Below are 19,098 nucleotides of genomic sequence, written 5' to 3'. Positions count from 1 at the left end.
TACCTAAAATTTAAACAAAAAGGGGTATGATTTCTCCAAATTACTAAAAAGAAATACGAAGTAAACATTTAGAAAAATATAAAATTCAAAGATACCCTTTCAACTAAAATCCACATATGAACTAATGGTAGGGGTATATATCACTTTGTTATTTTTATTTTTAATTTAAATTTGCTTTTGCTTTATATACCTTTTTAATCTGGGTAATATGTTAAAGTAGCTAAATGTATTGGAATGAGTGATATAATTTAATGAAATAATTAGTTGGTTAGTTTACTTCTTCCCATTTGTGTTTTCTCTGTTTGGGGGTTTTCTAATAGGCTAGGTTTTTTTTTTCTTCGATTAATTTTCTTTGTTTAGGAAATGGGTGATGAAATTATTGATTTGACGATTGAGGATGGCAGTGTCTGGTCTCCGGCTCCTGAGGACACTGCGTATGAGAGGCTGAAGAGCTACTGGTCGTGGGTGCGGCGTCAGTTGAAGGTGTTTGCCAGAGAGTTGGAGGCGAAAGGCAAGGAAGCCTTGAAAGAACTGGAGGAAGAAGAAGCGGCGGCCATTAAAGCTTTGAAAAGGAAGGCATGTCCTGAGATTTCTTCCATGTGTGCTGGAACTTCCAATGTGAAGAAGCCAAGTTTTGGAGCTTAGTAGGTTGGCTAGTGCTTTGATCTTAGTTGCTTTACTGTGCTAATTTCTGACTATTTAAGTTTGTAATGTGAAATTTATGGCAGAAGATAATTTAACTTGATCAGAATGTATGGTTAACCTATGAGTATTAGCAGATAATTTCCATGTGTTTCAGTTGCATGTGTTTTAGTATGATAATTGAATATAGTGCGTGATTCAGCATCTTAGATTATGTTTTTATTGTGCAAAATCTATTGAGGAATCTAAAGTATGAAGAAAGTCAATTTATAATGCTCAGTATTATTGTAATGGAATCAAATTACTTATTTAATTTTGTTAATGTCAGTTTATAATGCTCAGTATTTTTCATTTATACTCACAATTATTCATTTATTTATTGCATAAGTGTAATATCTTTAGGATATTGTGATTAAGGATTCATAATCAAGTTTAATGCTCACTAAATTGATGAAATTTTGTTAATGTCAGTTTATAACGCTCAGTATTATTCATTTATACTCACTATTATTCATTTATTTATTGCATAAGTTTAATTTTTTTATCAAAATAGTATGGTTGATTTGTTATAATAGTTTAGAGTGTACAAATGTGATGGGAATCTTCAATAGTGTAAGGTTATTATTTTCTAGTAGAGATTTTTTAAATATGTGGTGTAGCATTTTTTGAGCAAGGTATGCATAGATCTTCTTATAGATTTTATGTCTGGAATCTATCAGTTGTTATATGTGGTTGAAGGTGAAGTTGTCTGTGTGTACCATGTATTCTAAATGGTATTTTAGTGATTAGGTGAAGTTTTCTTAAGGTCCAGTCACTTAGTATACATAGATTAGGTTAATATGATTTATTTGCAATTGATACTTATTGAAACTAAGTTAGGTTAATATGTGATTACTTAAGTAAATGAAGTAGAGTTATATTTATGTGAATGAAGTAGGGAAGGTGCAGAGTAAAGTTTTACGGGAGCCTTAGCTTCATCAATTAATTAGTCTTTGATAAATAAAGAAGGTTTATAAATAAATTGGTTTCAACTTAAAGATTCTAGCTAGCTATATGATTTAAATTTTTAATATAAGTAACTATACTTTTAGGCTTAATGTTATGGCCATGGATTGTATTTCATATTGATCATGCTAACAATAGCTATATTCTTGTAACACCGAGAAAATTCTGGTTTTTATTAAGAATGAGCTTTATGAGTATTCTGTTTTTGTATTAACACAATTATTACTTGCATGATCTGTCTTCCTTGACTCTAATAAAGATGATTGAGCAAAAATTGATGAAATTACAGAAATAAAACAAGTATTGACATAGTAGGACTTTAATTGTTTACAATAATTGAGATGTAACAACTAATAAATAGAAATGTACAGAATATGATTACACTATAGAATTGTAAGAATGATACTTATCCTTCTTGCTTGCTTACTTCTTCAAAATAATACTTTTTTTCCTTTCATTCTTCCCTGATCTTTCTGTCAATTTGTTTTTCCTTTTTTCCTTTCACATGTCTCTAGAGATCAAGAACCATAGTTTTAATTGTAGGATTTCCCATTTCTATTTGTCATCTTTTTTCTTGATTTCAACCTCTTCGATATATTCATATGAAAAAAAATCTCTTTCATAAAATAAAAAAAATAAAAAAAAAAAACCTTTCCTCTTCCGCCTTCTGTGGATAATTTTCACCACCAACGATTTCATCCGCCATGGGCTTAAGTCCTTTGGCAGATAAAGTTGGTGACTAACAGGCGCCAGCAATTTCATCTGCCATGGGCTTAAGTCCCCTGACAGGGAGGACCTTTTCTAACATTCCCAAGTCCTTTGGTGGAGTGTGGTGTTATTTGTGAAGGATGGCCATTTCTTTCACATAAACCCCAACCTCGTGTTGCGTATTATTGAACTTGGGTGTTATTTAGGTGTATAAATGTCAACAATTATATTTTAATTGTAGTTGACATTGCACCTAGTTTTAGGAAAACGTTAGCAAAAACTTTGCCACCGATTCCATGCATTAGCAATAACTTTGCTACCGAATGTAAAGGTTTAATTTTGGTAATGGAATATGGAAATAAGCACGTATTGTTCGCTGGTTGATAAGAGGGAGGTCAGAAGTATTTTTGGGTAGAGTTTTTTCTAGAGACATGTTGGAAATTAGATGATGAGAAGGAGATGTGTGTATTGCTTTTGGTTAGTGTATAGGTGAGACAAGAGTTTGTGTATTTATAGCAAAAATGTTGGTACAATTATTAATCAGTAAAAAGTAAAAATAATGTTGTTGCTTTCCCCTTTGTTGAATACTGTTAGTAATAGTGCATCTTTGATGGACTAAGGCTGTGATGTATGGTCACAGTTGGTTTGTGACACTGTAAGTTTTTGCCTTGTAGTTTAGCTTGAGTACTGGTAAATTAAAATGAAATTTAACAAAACAAGGTTTTAAACCAAATTCAAGGTTATAGTAAGTAAGCTTCAATGTAGGCATAATGTTAATTTAGGCTTCAATAGTAGGTAACCTTCAATTTGGCTAATTAAAATTATAGCAGGTAAGCTTCAATATAGGCATAATGTTAATATAGCTCAAATACTTACGAGATGCTAATTCCATATTTCGAATTGTAAGTCACTTGTGTTTAGAAGCGTTTGAGGTTGTTCATTTTGTAATGAGTTTAGTTTTGCTAATATGGTTATTAGTGTGTCCTTATCTAGTTTGCGTGGGGAGTTATTATTTCAAGGAGTTTCAATTTTGTTATGAATCAGTTCACTGTTTCCTGAATTTGACAATATATGAATTCTGTGATTAGTATTGTATGTATATATTGAAATGTTTTGTTGATCTTGCACTTGGAAGTTGTATTAAAGACAGATTTATGTAGGAAGGTTGTAATTCCTTTCATCATTTTACAGTGTTCTGAGAATAATTATTCCCATCATTTTTAACCCTTGACTTTGTAATACTGTGAAGATGATCCGTAGACACAAGTCACTACTTATTGTTTTTTTAGAGGTTTTGAAACTTTTTTTGAGAATAATGTTCTATTTTGAATTGATAAAACTATTTTTAACAATTATCTCTTAAGTTGAGTTGCAAGCAATCAAAGACAATTTCTAAAGGGAAAAGAAAACAGTAGGCAAAAATATTCAACAATAATAAAATTAAACTTGTTTTCAGCATAAATTAACTATGTTACATCAAAAGATCTTAAAATTTCTTACTAATACTTAGGATAGATACGTTTGGTTCAGCAAAAGTTGTAAGGTGCAATGTTCTCTATCATGCATTACACTCAAGTTGTTTGCTTCTGTTGAATGTTGGCAGCTTGCATTTGATCATTCAAAAGGGCTGCTGTATTGCATGGAGGTTGCTCATTTCACAAAAGCAGAAGCGTAGATACTGCTGGGAACTTAAGTCCAACTGACATCCTTCAGAACCCATGACATAACCTGCTTCTTTGTCAACATATATGATGGGCCAACTGCAACATAAAACTCATTTGAGCTAAGGTCTCGAGAAATAGAGCCAAAGTCAAGCGTTCCCTGTAGTTGATAACATCAAATGGTAAGTAATCATTTGTGTAAATTATTAGAAATTATAGATTTGGTGGTGAAATGCTTACAATATTTGTTTGCTCAAATATTTGTATTATTGGTAGCTTAAATAATTTTTCACAGTCTTCTGCAAAAGCTGTTAGACTTAGTTCTCTAGTCTCATCTACTGCATCAAACTTGAATGTAGCCCTAGAAATTAACCAACATATGTATATTTAGTATAAGCCTTTACATCAAATAAATCTAGCAATTAATTATGTGACAGTATGTGAAAGAGTAGATTTACCTAGGAACACTTGTGCAATCTAGTTTAAAGCACTTTGGACAAGTCATTGATGTATTCAATGGTAGATCAACCCTTTTGCCACACTTATTACATCCTTCATATGCAATCAGCCTAGCTTGGTCTGGCTCAGGAATTTTGACCTTAATCCAATGGATTTCTTGTTAAATTGTTTGGGAGGACTAATAATAGACAGAAATCCAAATAATTATACTAATTTAAAAGCAGATTGAGATGACTAATGTAAAATAGAGAAGCCAGCTATAGATTGTAACCTTTTTATCCAGAATTTGCTGAATTGTTAGAATGCTTTTCTCTGCAGCTGGATTTTTGGTATCTACCAATTGTGTCATCTTGTTTTCAAGCTCTTCAAAATTTTCCATCACCCTTCAAACCATTGTCATGTATAGAATATTAGTAATAGTGTATGGCCAATAAAATGTGTTGAGAAGTATATTGTTGGTCTCTAGAAATAATTTACCAGTCATGAAAAGCTACAAATTCTTCTCCAGTAGGGTTAGTGTCAATAGTCGTGGAGAGACTGCTTGAGAGAATGAATCCCGTATAATTTAAAAGTTATATTGCTGCTCAATATATATATTGTTGATCAGTGTAGGAGTATAGTAATATAATTAGATATACCCCTGGTTGTTGTCACTCTTAATCCTAGGAAGGCAGCTATAACTGGTTCAGTGTTCCATGAAAGTAGTTTAGGATCTTTAATGTCTGTGAGATCATTCCATATAGAAATAGTCATTGGCACTGTGGTACTGCAAAAGTAAATAAACAATTGTTAGCTGAAAATATTAGCCAAGTGCTTATATAACATTAGATATTATAGTGTGCTTATAGGAGAATTTGCACTGACCTATGGTCTATCACACTGATGTCCCGAATTGAATGTTCAATACCTGTTTCAGTTGTTATTGTTCTTATATCACTGATGAAGAGCACCAAACCTAGGATATCTGTGTTTATCATGGTTATTTATTTGATTATGAATGCATCTTACAAATTTATTATAGAAGTGAAAGAGTGAGTAGTGTCTAGAATACCATAACGATCATCTGGGCCACTTTCATATAAAACTGAGGCAAGAGGGACATATTGCACTTTGCTTGGAGTAATTTCAGTAGCAATAGGTTGGACCATTGTTTGTCCACCAAATCTAATCGAGCAATCACCATCTCGATCTTTATATTTTGGATGTACAGGCTCCAATGGGGCATTAGAAATCTGATAAACATTGTCTTTTTGAAAAATGTCTCCATACTCTTGGATCTGATTCTCAAATAGAGTTCCTTTCATTTTGGTTCCCTAGGGCAGACAACGTTAACTTAGAGAAAATCATGTACATGTATTGTAAATTTTTAAAAACTAAGATCAGAGAATACCTCATCATCTTTGAATGTGACAACTACAAATTTTGTTTTTTTGTGTGGAGAAATAAGAACCCGAGATTTCTCAACAACTTGCACCTTAACTTTGTAGTTTCTTGAATTAGGCTTGAGATCTTTTAAGAAAGATTGATTAGATGATTGGCCTTTTTCCTGTTTCATAGTGTTTTCCTACAGCATGTAATAGAAATAGGTTTAGTGTCATGTGTAAATCTAGGTAAGTGTGATTAGTACAAGTATGTGTAAAGCTGAAACCCAAATTTTTTTATCATTAAGATAGGAGTAAACCTTGACCAGTGAAGTTATTCTACGTAATTCGTATCGAGGTCCAAATACAAGTAGTTACAGGTGATTTTAATGAGGTAATTATAAGTATATAGTTACAGAGGTTCAATTAGCAACATTTTAAGATAGTACACTGTTATCCAGAATCACTTTAATACAGGGTTATATGAGATTTTGTAAGAAAGTGACTATACTATTTTTTATTGATTATTATGCAAGTATAAGTATATATTATCTTGTATAAGTATATATTATATGTATAAGTATATATTATGCAAGTATAAGCATATATTATGCTAGAAATTGTATAAGATTTTATTTTCATTAATTGCATATAACAAAAGGGCAGATGTAGGGTGTTCTATTCTTGGCAACATAATTTTGTTTTCATTACTGGAACTAACTGAAATAATCTGTTGTGCATTTATGAGGACTAATCTGTTGTGCATTAATGGTAACTATAATGAGTATAAATCAATAACAATGAATGGAGAATAATTAATTTAAAACTATTTTGCAGGGAAGAACGACTTACCTTATGATAGCAAACTATATCAGAGTATGTTGTTTCCTATGAGAGTTGGTAGTGTGAATTGTAGAAATGGGAATTGATGATGAGAAATCATTTTATAAGCCGAAGCAAGCTGTCCAACTGCTCTTCTCTGAATAGATTTGTGTTTGTAATTGGTTAAAAAATAGTTTCATTGCACAAGAAAAGATTTTGTCTTTGTCAATTAGATATGATTGGCTAAGAATCAACCGTATTTTCATTAAATGCAAACTTTAAAAGTTGGTATGTATATTTAGGCTTCCTTTTTTTAAGGGAGGATGTTATTTAAGCTTGCTTTATAAGATAAGTTTTCTAACATTTATAGTTTTTACGTTCATGATTTTTTTTTCCCTTCAGTTTTTTAATATCAGTAATATAATAGGGAGTACTTTTTGTTTTGTAATGATAAATGCCTATAGTTAGCAATATGAGTATTTTTTTATATGAGTATTTTTTTTATATCAGTATTAATGATAAATGTAAAATTTTAAAATTATAGAAAAGTAGATGAAAGGATGTAGAATATTACTAATTATAGATTTATAATATTTGTGTAAATTTTTATATAATTGGTCATTGCTATGTAATAGGTTCACATTAATATTATTCTAATGTATTTATACTTTAAATTATAGATTCATCATCTGTGTGTAAATTTTAGTTTCTTATTTCACTTTCTAATTTATTATGATAAGCATTAAATGCAAATGATGAAATTTATTTTTTATAGACTCATAAGAATGTACTATTTTTATTGTAGAGTATACTTTCTCCAAATTCCCATTATGAGAATTCTTTTTTTTGTAAAAAAAAAAAAGAAATTATCATTTTATCCTAAGGTCTAAAATTGAGATAAAATTATACATATTAAGATAATGCATAGATTGTTGTTCAATTTTCATGGTTTATGATGTGTTGTTCCTTTATCCTTTATGTAATCTATACCCCTTTTTAAATTTACAAAAGTGGATTCCAATGTCTACCTTATATTGTTGTTAAAAATTTATTAGATATTAGATAATGTATGAAGTAGTAATTGAGGTATTTAAAATTAAATCCGAGGTTATAAAAGATATTAGATAATATATGAAGTTGGAATTGAGGTAATTGAGGTATTTAAAATTAAATTAGATAATATAATACAAGTTAAATTCTATATGCTGATCATCTATGGTATATACAATGTTATAAGTGCTTTTAGGTCAAAAATGTGGTAAGATTGTATAGTATAAGCATTTAATGCAAAGTGAGTACATAAATCTACAATGTTAGAATCCCCCTATTTTAAGGATATTTGTTTTTCTATATCTTTATGCATGGCTATTATGATAGATTTATTTTAGTGCTAGTTTATATGAGTAAGAGGTTAAGATTAATTCTAATCATTTTAATGATTCAATTTTAAATCATTGTCTAGCATTATAAAACATGTTAAATTTCAATGTTTCATATTCATGGTACATATAATGCTATATTTTTTGATATAGGAATACAATAATAGGTTAAGATTGTGTACTACAATCATTCGGTGGTATGAGTAAGAGATTAAGATTAATTGTAATCATTTTAATGATTCAATGTTAAATCATTGTCTAGCATTATAAAATATGTTAAATTTTAATTTTTCATATTCATGGTACGTATAATGCTATATTTTTTGATATAGCAATTCAATAATAGGTTAAGCTTGTGTACTACAAGCATTAAATGCAAAATGAGTAGGTTATTTTTACAATGTTTAATATTTTTTGATATAGCAATTCAATAATAGGTTAAGATTGTGTACTACAAGCATTAAATGCAAAATGATTAGGTTATTTTTACAATGTTTAAATCCCCTATTTTGAGGATTTTTGTTTTTCCTTATGATTGATGTTTGTATGACTATTGTCATACTTTTTTGCTTACGAATCAATGAATCCTAATCAATTTTTTTTTCCACATTTTAATGCCTTATATTTTATATGAAAGAATAAAAAACATGAACTTAGATTGTGTAGCACAAGCATTTAATACAAAGTGAGGAAGGTACATTTACAATATTAAAATTACCCTACTTTAAGGATTCTTGTATGCTTATATTATGTATGTTTATGAAAGGATCAATTTCACTTTTAAATAGTAAATATATATATAAATTAGGGCTATAAAATTGGTCTTGTTGTGTCGAATTGGAATTATATTCTTGTGAATGTTAAGCGCGTTGGAAAATAATCCTAGCAATGTAGATCGTGAGGTCGAATAAGCATGTCAAAATTACTTAAGCCAAATCAATGTATTGAAAATCCTATATCAAAACAACAAGTTGAAAATTCTTAAGCCGAATTCGTTTAAACGAATTAAATATCATAAACAAAATAAATGCGCATTTATATGATTGAGTTACGTGTGTCAATTTTCACTGGGAAATTTCAACCTAAACATAACATGTCTGCCTTTTGGTCTTGCTCGTGTCAACTATAGTTATAAATGAATCACTTAATCTTAATTTGGACATGTATATTTTGTGTAAGGCTTATCGATAAGTATATTCTTGTTTCTCAAAACTATGTGTGATTTTTTCTGTAGACGAATAAATTTTCGTATGATATTTCTTTAAAATGTAAAAATAACTGTTTTTAACATTGGATTTTTTTTTATTTTAAAAAAATTAATCATTAATCGTATGATAATAAGTCGCACTTTATTTAGGTGTTTTTTTATTTTAATTTAATAACTTAAATATGCATGTAATACATAGCTTATAGTCTAAATACAAAGGTGCATGACAACTATTCATATTCTCTGCTTTGCTACAGTTGAAGTAGAATTTGAAGAGCTTTCTTCAGATTAGACGTGTTTCAACTCTTCTTTCTCTGTAATTCCTGACACTCTTCATTACAATTTATAAACCCTAGAATTCTTGGACTAAAGTTTTTATTTTGATTCCTAAATATAGATTGAATGGAAAAAGGTTCCTCATCTAATTGTAAACAAGAAAGTGCAGATGATCGTAGGCTCAGAGCGGTAGTGAATTTTCGTTTTTATGTGATTAAGATGCTTGTTACATTGCGAAAATCAGCGCAAGGGTATAACAAAATGGTAGAAAATTGCTCAGACATTAAAAAGAGGTTGAAGGATACAAAGAATGATAAAGCAAGGAGGAAGGAATTTCTGGAAGAATGTGAATGGTATGTGTTGTACCTTCACCAAGTGCGAATTGGAATGGAACAAATGTTGAAGGAGCTCCTGAGTCACGAGGATGATCTTGATCAAGTGCTTAGAGAAGAAGAAGCAAGAGAGAAGATGGCTGAAAGAGTAAGACAAAGGGAGGAAGAACTAAGAAAGAGAAAGGAAAAAGCAAAGGAAAAGCAAATTTTAGAGAGGAGGAAGGAGAAAGCTAGGAGAATTAAGAGATGGTATGAGCCTGATTCTCCGGTACAGCTTTCCGAGGAATCAGATTATGACTCTGATAATGATAGGAACTCCATTGATCATTTGGGTAGAATTTATGATGCTGATATCTAAGGTTGATTATGCTTAATCTTAATTTTGTACATGATGGGTGGTTAATAGAATATGTAATGGCTTCTCTTTTATTTGGAATGCACCTTTTGTAATGTGTTGAATACATGTATTCCATATATGAAATGATAACATTTTGGGTATTCTCTTAGCCTTTAGTATTCCATATATTAGATTGTTAATTGTTTATGATATATGATAGTGTGATCAAATTTGGAATGTTCTATTTCATTTTCACTTAGGAGTGATCAATTTATTATGCATAAATTTTGAGTAATCACATTGTGATACTTATGAGTGACCAATTTAGATTTGAGTTATTTCATTTATGGTGTTGTCAAAATGAAGTGGCATTTTAGGAATGAGCAAAAATGAGGGGACAATATCAAAAGAAAAACATGTTCTGTTCCACAGAATCATTTGCTAATGAGTCTTGTACTTAATTTAAGGATTCTGCAAACGTTAAGGGTTGTCCTGTGCTGCGAATAAAATGTCTAGTACTTAGACATTGAAAATTTATTCGTTTATACAAATGCCTAGATATTAGAGGTTATACATAATTTTATTAAGTATAATAGCTGAGTTGCTAATAAAATGAAACAGATAGTTGATCATTCATCATTTTTATACGGCGCTGTTCCTGAAATATTGCTTATGGTTTGGCTTCAAACAGACTTTAGATCACTGAGTCATTTTGCTATTGCCATGTCTTAAAGATGATAGTAATTAAGGCTTTGTAATTTTTCCATTGTTGCCAACTCATGCTTGGTAACCATCTTGTGTTGAATTTCACTTAAGGAACGTGTGATAAGCACAATACTCATTGCATCTCTAGCTGCAAACAGTGTAATTTGAAAATATGTTAAATTCATTGAGGAAATAATATAGTTTAGTCTATAAATAGTAATAGCATTCATAGCCACACGCTTACCAACATGTATGTAGACACCTAAAAATGTCTCCCCAAAACCAAACCCGATGATGAACAACCTTTCACCGCCACTATTGGTCGGGTTTAGTATTTAATCCCGAGAGTGCTTAAAAAATCGTATTTTATTAAATTCATATTTTTGAACAGTCCATGGATTAGTCTTGATGTTTGGTAAAATCATAGTTTTAATTTCAGCCCAAACTTATTAATTAATTTTTAGCCCAAGCCTTATTTATTTTATTGTTTTATTATTTATTTTTGGCCCAAACCCTTTATTTATTTTAATTTAATTATTTTCTTATTTTAGCCCGAATAATAAAAAGTCAGAAAAGGCCCGAAATTATCAATCGACACTTAAAATGCCGAAGGAAATTAGGGTTAAAAATGTATTTAGACGGAAAAACAGGCTGGAATTTCCCGCGCCACGGCAGGTACCTACCGTGTCACGGGAATCCTTCCCGTCTGACGGTGGGATTTCCCGTGATACGGGAGGTCTGCCGTGACACGGGACATTCCGTGTCTTTTCCGCGTAAACCCTTAACGCGTTTTTTATCCCGTTTTCTGAAAATTTCCCGCGTCACACCAAAAATGTACCGTGTCACGGGAAAGTGTACCGTCTGACGGTGGAGCTTCCCGTGTCACGATACAGTTTGACCGTGTCACGGGATACTTTTTTAGGGTTTTTATCATTTTAGGGTTCCGTGTGCTCCCTCAGCACATTTTCCCTCACCCCCTCATTTCTGATGAACGGGGCACCGAGTAATTCTCTTATTTTATTTTCTCTCTTCTATGCTTTAGCCTAAACACTAGCCTACCCTTTTCACTTCAAAATTCCTTCCTCAAGTACTCAAAGGAGTCCATACTTTACTCGTGGTTCTATCCTTAAGCCAAGGCGTGAAAGGTAGAATTGTTTGAGGGTTTGGCCCCAAAATCAACTATACTTTATTTAATTTAATTTAATTATTGTTTTATTATTTCCTTGAAGTTACTAACTCGTTTATTATTTTGTAGTTGCAAACAAACATAATCAAAGTAAGAGTCATGCTCCTTTTATTTTTATTATTCTTCTAACGATTTTATGTTGTTGGAATTGTGATTAAATTGGTTTTAATATTAATGTTATTCTATTATTTATGATCACCATATTGCATGTTTAAAGGGAATATGTAATTGAAAATCACACCTAATAAGATAATTTGGACAATCGGTTTAGGATCCCTTTTAATCTTATTATTAATTGAAGTGATCACCAATATTTTAGAATTATGTGTGCATTAATATTCAACCAATTTAGTTAAATAATAGTTTGGAGCGAATTGAATTATTTTTGTATGCCTTTGAGATCACAGGAATGCTTTTCAATATAAGAATCGAGTAGAGGCCAATACGGGCGAATGTGACTCCATGACTCACTTCGTACCATCATCCCCGATCCTCCTTTCGTGGTTCTGAACCATATGGAGTTAGTAATCTCATGGCTTATGAATGGGGTGTAACCTTCACGGGTCAATCGTTGTTGCCTATCGTTGTCCCTTATTCGTGGTTGCCTTTTATGATCCGTGAACGGTTTACAAGTTCCTTAAAAACTTGTTGGCAGCTCCCTACTTTCCTTGTCCCTAATCGTGTCCCTTATCGTATATGTCAATTCCCACTTCTTATGAGTGTCAAGCATATTCACCACATGCTTTAACGTAGGCGCACTTCGAGCGACGCCTACAATGTATAAGTTATATTTAGGAAGCATTTTGTTGTATTTGCGGTAATAAATCCAAGCCAATATTCAGAATCTTCCACACTATCAAAACCAAAATTCAGAAGCTTCAAAATACCCAAGGCTAATCTTTGATTTGAGTATTTCTGAACCATAGGTTAATTGCAGAGTCTTTATTATACTGTAGGCAAATTTTAGCTTGAAAATATCCAAGTCAAATTTCAAAATCTTCTGCAACCTGCCACTAAAATAAAAAAATATGGTCATTAGATCTGTAATTTGAATATTAACGAACATGGTTACACAAGTTTGAAGGAAGAAGTGAGTGTATAACATGCCTATATGCAGCTTGTTCCTAGATGATGCCCGCCTTTTCAAGAATGCTGAAGGATACAACATTTCTGACCGTTGTTGAAACCTGATCTGTTGTAGGCTTAGACAAAACTTTAATTTGAGCCGATGTCTAAGCCCTGGATAGACCTACGTATAGTTGCCCATGTGAGAAACAAGGGGTTTTTAGATAGAGGCCAACCTGTGATAGAGTCTGTCCTTGAGCCTTATTGATGGTCATAGCAAAACTAAGCTTAATAGGAAACTGTGTTCTTTGAAACTTGAATGGATAGTGAAGTGTCTCAGATGGCCGCAGATTTATTCGTGGGATGAAAACATGCTCTCCTGCATGATGGCCAGTTATTATGACACACTCAATTATATTAGGGTAAAAATGCTTACATAGCATACGAGTGCCATTGCAGAGACCTGATGCAGGAGCAAGGTTTCTTAGTAAGATAACATGACAATTTTCCTTTAGCACTAATTCGTGTGGACTCATACCGCCAGGAGAAAGAGTATTTAAGAACTCCGTTGGATAAACACTTCATGTATCATCAAGCAATAAATCATAGCTTTTATAACAAACAGATTCTCCAGGGAACTCATCAATTAGGGTAGAGTTTATGTCATCTACAGCAGCGTTGAGAGGAGTCAAGATTGCTCTATCAACAAACATGCCTTCATTAGAGGCTGTCATTTTTATCTCTGGGAAAACAAAATCAGTAAGACTATCTACAGCAACATTAGATTCATTATAGGGCACTATTATATGCCCAGGCACCTGAATCTGTTCAATTTCTGCAGTCTGCAGCTGACCATTGCCCATGGCAAGCAAAAACTCAGCAAATTGGCTATCTGTCCTTGCCCTCATATTGTCAGTGAGCCTGAATCTCTTAAACTGGTTCCATAGAGAGGAAGAAACTAAACTTGCTTCCACGGCTTCACTTTGTGACTTCCTGGGCATGACAGGCAATACTTGCCTAAAATCTCCTCCGAAAACAATGACTTTCCCACCAAAAGGTAAAGATGGTGAACACAAATCACGCAAAAGAACATCCACAACTTCAATATTCTCCTTTTTTGCCATTGAAGCTTCATCCCAAATTATTAAACATGTTTCTTTTAGCAAAGCAGCTAGGCTACTTTGTTTAGGAACAGAACAAGAGGTTAAAACAGCAAGATCGATTGGAATCTTAAATCGGGAATGTGCTGTTCTTCCAGTGACTATATTGGATGCTGCTATGCCTGATGTAGCAGTAGGGAGCACAATTTTACCCATTGCCCTTGTGGCTGCATAAAGCGCACAATATAGGTAAGTTTTTCTTGTTCCCCCAGGCCCGTCAACAAAAAATGCACCTGGTTGTCCTGTCGTAACATGTTCCATAATGGAATCAAAAGCATCTTGTTGTTTTGGATTGAGGCTTAAGCATGCTTGCTTGTACACATCAGGTATTGGTGCATCTAAGGCATCAACAATATCCCGAGTCCTTCTGATTTCATTATTTGTCTCATGGATTAGACAATCCAGCCCAAATTCATCCAAAGTTTTTCCCATTTCCTCTAAAAACTGCTCAACAGAACGAATTGTTAACTGTAGAACCTTATCAGCATGGTTTGAAAGATTACTTGCAAAATCTTCAGAAAGATGAGGGTAGAATTTGTTCCAGAGAGCAAGTGGATTGCAAGGATTGCAAAAAATGAGTATAGTTGCAATTAGACGTCTTAAAGCCCTAGGCATATGAGTTTCAGAAGCCTCTGACATACATTTGTCCACAGCATTATCTTTGACTACAAGACCAAGCTTGACAGCAGCTTCTTGGTAAGTTGCATGAATGTAGCCATTAACAGTCCTCAGATCTTGAAAAGACTTAGGCCCACGAACATTTGCAAGCAAAAGGCGCAGATAATAGCGTTCACCTTCAGATGGGGATACAAAGGACATCCTACCAATAACCTTTTTTTTAGTCTCACTAATAGCGTTCACCTTCAGATGGGGATACAAAGGCCATCCTACCAATAACCTTTTTTTTTGTCTCACGCTTAGTCCAAGTCTTTGCAGATGCTGTCCAAACAAAATGCTCTGAGAATTCTGAATACAAATATTGCGGACCATCTAGATTTGCAGCATTCATTGCAAAGAACTCTGTCAGAGCAGTTTTTTGCCTTTTGCTGTCGTTCACAACAGAACCTAGACTTTCACCTGGCCTAAATTGAACAGTGTGCAAATTAGGAAGATGGATTTGAAGAGGCAATACTGGTGGTATCATTTCAAAGAGTCCAAAACTGAACAGACGCCACGCAGCTTCACAAGGAGAAACCCAATGCCCTGATTGGAACTGCTCTATTTCATCTCTGGGTTTTGGATTATCCACAAAAGAAACATTAAAAGAAATACGATCATGCCCCTTGTAGACATACTTGTAAAGATATTTTACAGCCCGAATAGTAGAACACACTTCAACATTCACGTGACAATCAAAAAGTGCTAACAAATGCGGATTATATGGAATGACCCACCTGTTATCCATAGGCTTCCTTCGAATCATTACTGTTTCCCCAGTATCGCGCCTTCTATACATAGGATACCCATCCTCATGGCTAGTTGTCTCGGCTACATATGGTTTTGGATATCCATACTTACAAACACCCAATCGGCCTTTGTGTTTCATACACGAGCATTCAGGATTTGCCTTCCCACAAGGGCCATGCATCATGTGAGACAACACATCTTGCCTTAAGTGAGGATTTTGTGTTGAGGGGATCTCTGCAGTTACAAATTTATCAAAAGCTGCTGCATCTTTAATCTTATAACCAGGAGCCAATATTAATAAAATATGAGCATGAGGAAGGCCACGTTTTTTAAACTCAACAACATATATCAATGCAGCAACCTCTCCAAAAATTTTCTCCTCCATGATTTGCTTCTTAAGAGCAATTAACTTTGCATGGAAAATCCTTGCAATTAAATCTGGCCTATTTTGGGCAAGCTCTCCAGGAGCAAGTTCTTGTTTGATCTCTGGCCAATTAGGATTGCATGTAATAGTTATAAACAAATCTGGTTTTCCAAACCGCTGCACCAAAGTTATTGCATTCAAGTATCTACTACGTAAATCTCTAGGACCACCCAAAAAAGAAGGGGGTAATATGACATAATGACCCACATTTGCAGAATTGTTTTCTCCGCTTTCAAAACAATCAAGAATTCCCTGATAAAGATCAGCACGAATGGCAGCCTGATTTTGACGGAAAAAATCCAGTCTTGTGTTCTCTAGCTTTACATACATGTCAACTATATATTGCTGCAGCAATCGTGCAGCACGCAGCAAATAGTTTCCTTGTCTTATTTGCAACTTATATGCATAATACTCTCTACAAGAAATCTTCTGCACTTTTTTCCGCTTTCCATTAGATACATCTGTATTATATACATAAAATATAAAATTAACAATCACAACAAAATATGCTTGTTAACTAATAAGCCCATGAATGAGAGTTATATAAAAAGATATCATAGCATAAGACATAGATATTCCTAATGGAATACTCATTAGCTGGCTGCAAAGAGTATTTATACTTCATATAGTAACATAAGTAAATAAACACTGATTAGGCCAAAAAGAAGTACAAAAAATAGAAAATGATGACTCACTTGCTTCTTCCTCGGCCAGTAAATCCTCCACACTGTTCATTGACTCTAGAGAGCAAACTTCTTCCTGCAACTGTTTGCTACTGGTAGTTCTATTTATTTTTTCTAGACCCTCGTGCCATCCACTGTCTCCATGTGGATACAACAAGGGATATTGAAGAGGATCATAGCACCCATAATAATGCTTAATTCGATGAGGTTTATCTGTCTCCTTTTGACCATAAGCAACAATATGAGGAGTGTTATATTCGCTAGACGATGTTTCTTCTGACCATATCACAGCCACCTCATTTGCAGTTGGTGCATTGTAGACTCTTTGGTCAAGAACTGGATTCCGGTTCAAATGAATTTCAGTGCTTTCGACAACAGGAATATCCCTTAGTGAACGGAAAAATTGAGCATATGGATTGCACTCCATTATATGCTTAAGGAGCTGAACTAGTTCTTGCAGCAGTTGTGGAAAAGTAGATGTACGATTACTGATCTCGTGCTCTGCATCATAAAAATACATCTGCAGATACTTCGGGCGTGTATCATGAGGTAATAAGTCAGGAAGATTATGATATATCTGACCGTGCAGCTTGAATACATATATTCCTTTCTTAGTATCAGCTTTAACGGATCCCCCCAAGGAAGTAAATGCAAACAGATTATTATACATGCGACAATATTCTCTAAAATGATCACTTAATTTATCCTTAGAAGTAAAAAGCCAAATCAACTGTGGTGGCCATGGATTTTCAGCCAGCTGGACACCACCATTCCGACAGCAAAAGAACAGTGGCTCATAGGCAAACACTTTTGCATAACACTTGGAACAAAAAGTAGGAGCAGGTAGCTTAAGAGCTTCAGTGGGAACTTCTCTATCACATATCAAGGCAACAGCTTCAACTGATACATAAATAAAATATATGAACAACAATAATTGAAACTAATCATGGCTATTGAAGGGAAGTAAAAATTGTGTGAATACCTTCATTTTTCTGTTTTGTTCTTTTGCCACGTGTTTTAGGATCTTTTGAAGTCCTAGGAATGCTAGTTGTGGCACAATCAAGGTCACTCAAATTAATTCGAGCTTCTAAACCCTTTAAACGCTTGGTGTTATACTGTGCAGAACTTGGTCTAACAGAACGTGTACCAACATCAGTAGAAGCTTCAGCACGTTTTGATTTACGTGTTGTTACTGCAGGCAAACTTGGCAGGCATTGCACCACAGTCACAGATGCCTTTGCAATAACAGGAGATTCTGCATCCTTAGCTTTACGCTTTACTAATTTCCATGACCTAGTCTTTGATTCTGCAACAAGTAATTTGGCATTACAAACTAAAGTTATAAAGAATAATCATCCTGTCTATATTATGAGTATGTGTGCTAATTGTAAACTAACACATGCATATAAAGGCATAGAATGTATCCATAAATTGATTACTAAAAAGCAAGTGTAGATATTAGAACCCATGTTTTAGACTTGGCATGAAAGCATCTATCAATTCATTCTCTTTGACATGTAGTATAGCCCACGCCTTTGTTGCAGTATAGTACGCATTATCTGATGAAACTCTGTAAACGCTCACAGCCCAAAGGATTGTAGTTATAGTTTTAGCACGCTAATACAGAAGCAAAATGTAAGATGACACATTTTATACTCAGTAAAATAAAGAAACATATTCATTGATTTTAATTTAATGGCAAGATGTTGTCATTCCAATCACAATGGCATTACAAAAGGCAGAGTTTAGCATTACATTAGAATATTCATACTGCAAAATCTAAGCATAGATTTGCAGCACACATACTCATAATATTTAATTACATACTATAGCACAAAGTAGTTCCATTTTTGCTAGGAAATTGAAAAGTCCTAATAGAAATACATTGGTGCAGCTAATATTCTTCATTGATCACCAATGAGCATCAACAACTGGCCAAAACGCATGAGACAGACGCCATCCAAAGCTAAGGTCAAAATAAATCTCCATAACCAAGCAGAGATTACTGAGTAAGCTAAAACCACACTGCATGCCCAAAAAGTGCCTAGCTATTTAACATCCAGCCATCTACCCAATTTTCCTGCGCTTAAAAACAGTCTCAAGCTCCCCAGGAATACTCCGCATAACCTTTCTAGACCCAGTAGAAAAAGTGGAAGGAGCTCCAAATGATGGTCGTGACATACGCTTCTTAGGAGGGCGTGGAACAACAATTTGAGCAGGGATACTTGCTTCTTTACCATCAGGAGTGACACACTGATCCTCAGTAACAGCAGATAACA

General features: G+C 33.5%; 3 protein-coding genes across 3 annotated transcripts; all 3 read right to left on the bottom strand.

Annotated features, from left to right (window-relative positions):
• Positions 1-4,044: 4,044 nt before the first annotated feature.
• Positions 4,045-5,779, bottom strand: LOC145570640 (replication factor A protein 1-like). Its single transcript, XM_081629775.1, has 8 exons — positions 5,527-5,779; positions 5,340-5,439; positions 5,114-5,241; positions 4,970-5,012; positions 4,747-4,858; positions 4,475-4,614; positions 4,257-4,377; positions 4,045-4,176 (listed from the first exon to the last, which is right to left on the bottom strand). Exons 1-8 carry the CDS (start codon positions 5,777-5,779, stop codon positions 4,045-4,047), a joined length of 1,029 nt encoding a protein of 342 aa, XP_081485901.1.
• A 7,947-nt stretch (positions 5,780-13,726) lies between these two features.
• Positions 13,727-15,124, bottom strand: LOC145570631 (uncharacterized). Its single transcript, XM_081629764.1, has one exon. It carries the CDS (start codon positions 15,122-15,124, stop codon positions 13,727-13,729), a length of 1,398 nt encoding a protein of 465 aa, XP_081485890.1.
• Positions 15,125-15,152: 28 nt separating this feature from the next.
• On the bottom strand, positions 15,153-18,667 carry LOC145570622 (uncharacterized). Its single transcript, XM_081629754.1, has 5 exons — positions 18,647-18,667; positions 18,298-18,436; positions 17,802-18,125; positions 16,832-17,719; positions 15,153-16,597 (listed from the first exon to the last, which is right to left on the bottom strand). The coding sequence occupies exons 1-5, from the start codon at positions 18,665-18,667 to the stop codon at positions 15,153-15,155; spliced, it is 2,817 nt and encodes a 938-aa protein (XP_081485880.1).
• Between the last annotated feature and the right edge of the window lie 431 nt (positions 18,668-19,098).

Source organism: Chenopodium album, chromosome 2 (genome assembly GCF_948465745.1).
Source record: "Chenopodium album chromosome 2, dcCheAlbu1.1, whole genome shotgun sequence".
Taxonomy (NCBI): Eukaryota; Viridiplantae; Streptophyta; class Magnoliopsida; order Caryophyllales; family Amaranthaceae; genus Chenopodium; species Chenopodium album.
Note: the sequence above shows the minus strand (reverse complement) of the source record. Positions and strands in the feature narration are given on the sequence as shown.

Coding starts and splice junctions, on each gene's coding strand:
- LOC145570640 (XM_081629775.1), bottom strand. CDS start 5,779: ATGAAAGGAACTCTATTTGAGAATCAGATCCAAGAGTATGGAGACATT. Junction 5,242..5,339: donor ATCAGTGTGATAGACCATAG/GTCAGTGCAAAT, acceptor TTACTTTTGCAG/TACCACAGTGCCAATGACTA. Junction 4,177..4,256: donor TATTTGAGCAAACAAATATT/GTAAGCATTTCA, acceptor TATCAACTACAG/GGAACGCTTGACTTTGGCTC.
- LOC145570631 (XM_081629764.1), bottom strand. CDS start 15,124: ATGTCCTTTGTATCCCCATCTGAAGGTGAACGCTATTATCTGCGCCTT.
- LOC145570622 (XM_081629754.1), bottom strand. CDS start 18,667: ATGGAACTACTTTGTGCTATA. Junction 17,720..17,801: donor AACAAAACAGAAAAATGAAG/GTATTCACACAA, acceptor TTTATGTATCAG/TTGAAGCTGTTGCCTTGATA. Junction 16,598..16,831: donor ACTGGCCGAGGAAGAAGCAA/GTGAGTCATCAT, acceptor TATATAATACAG/ATGTATCTAATGGAAAGCGG.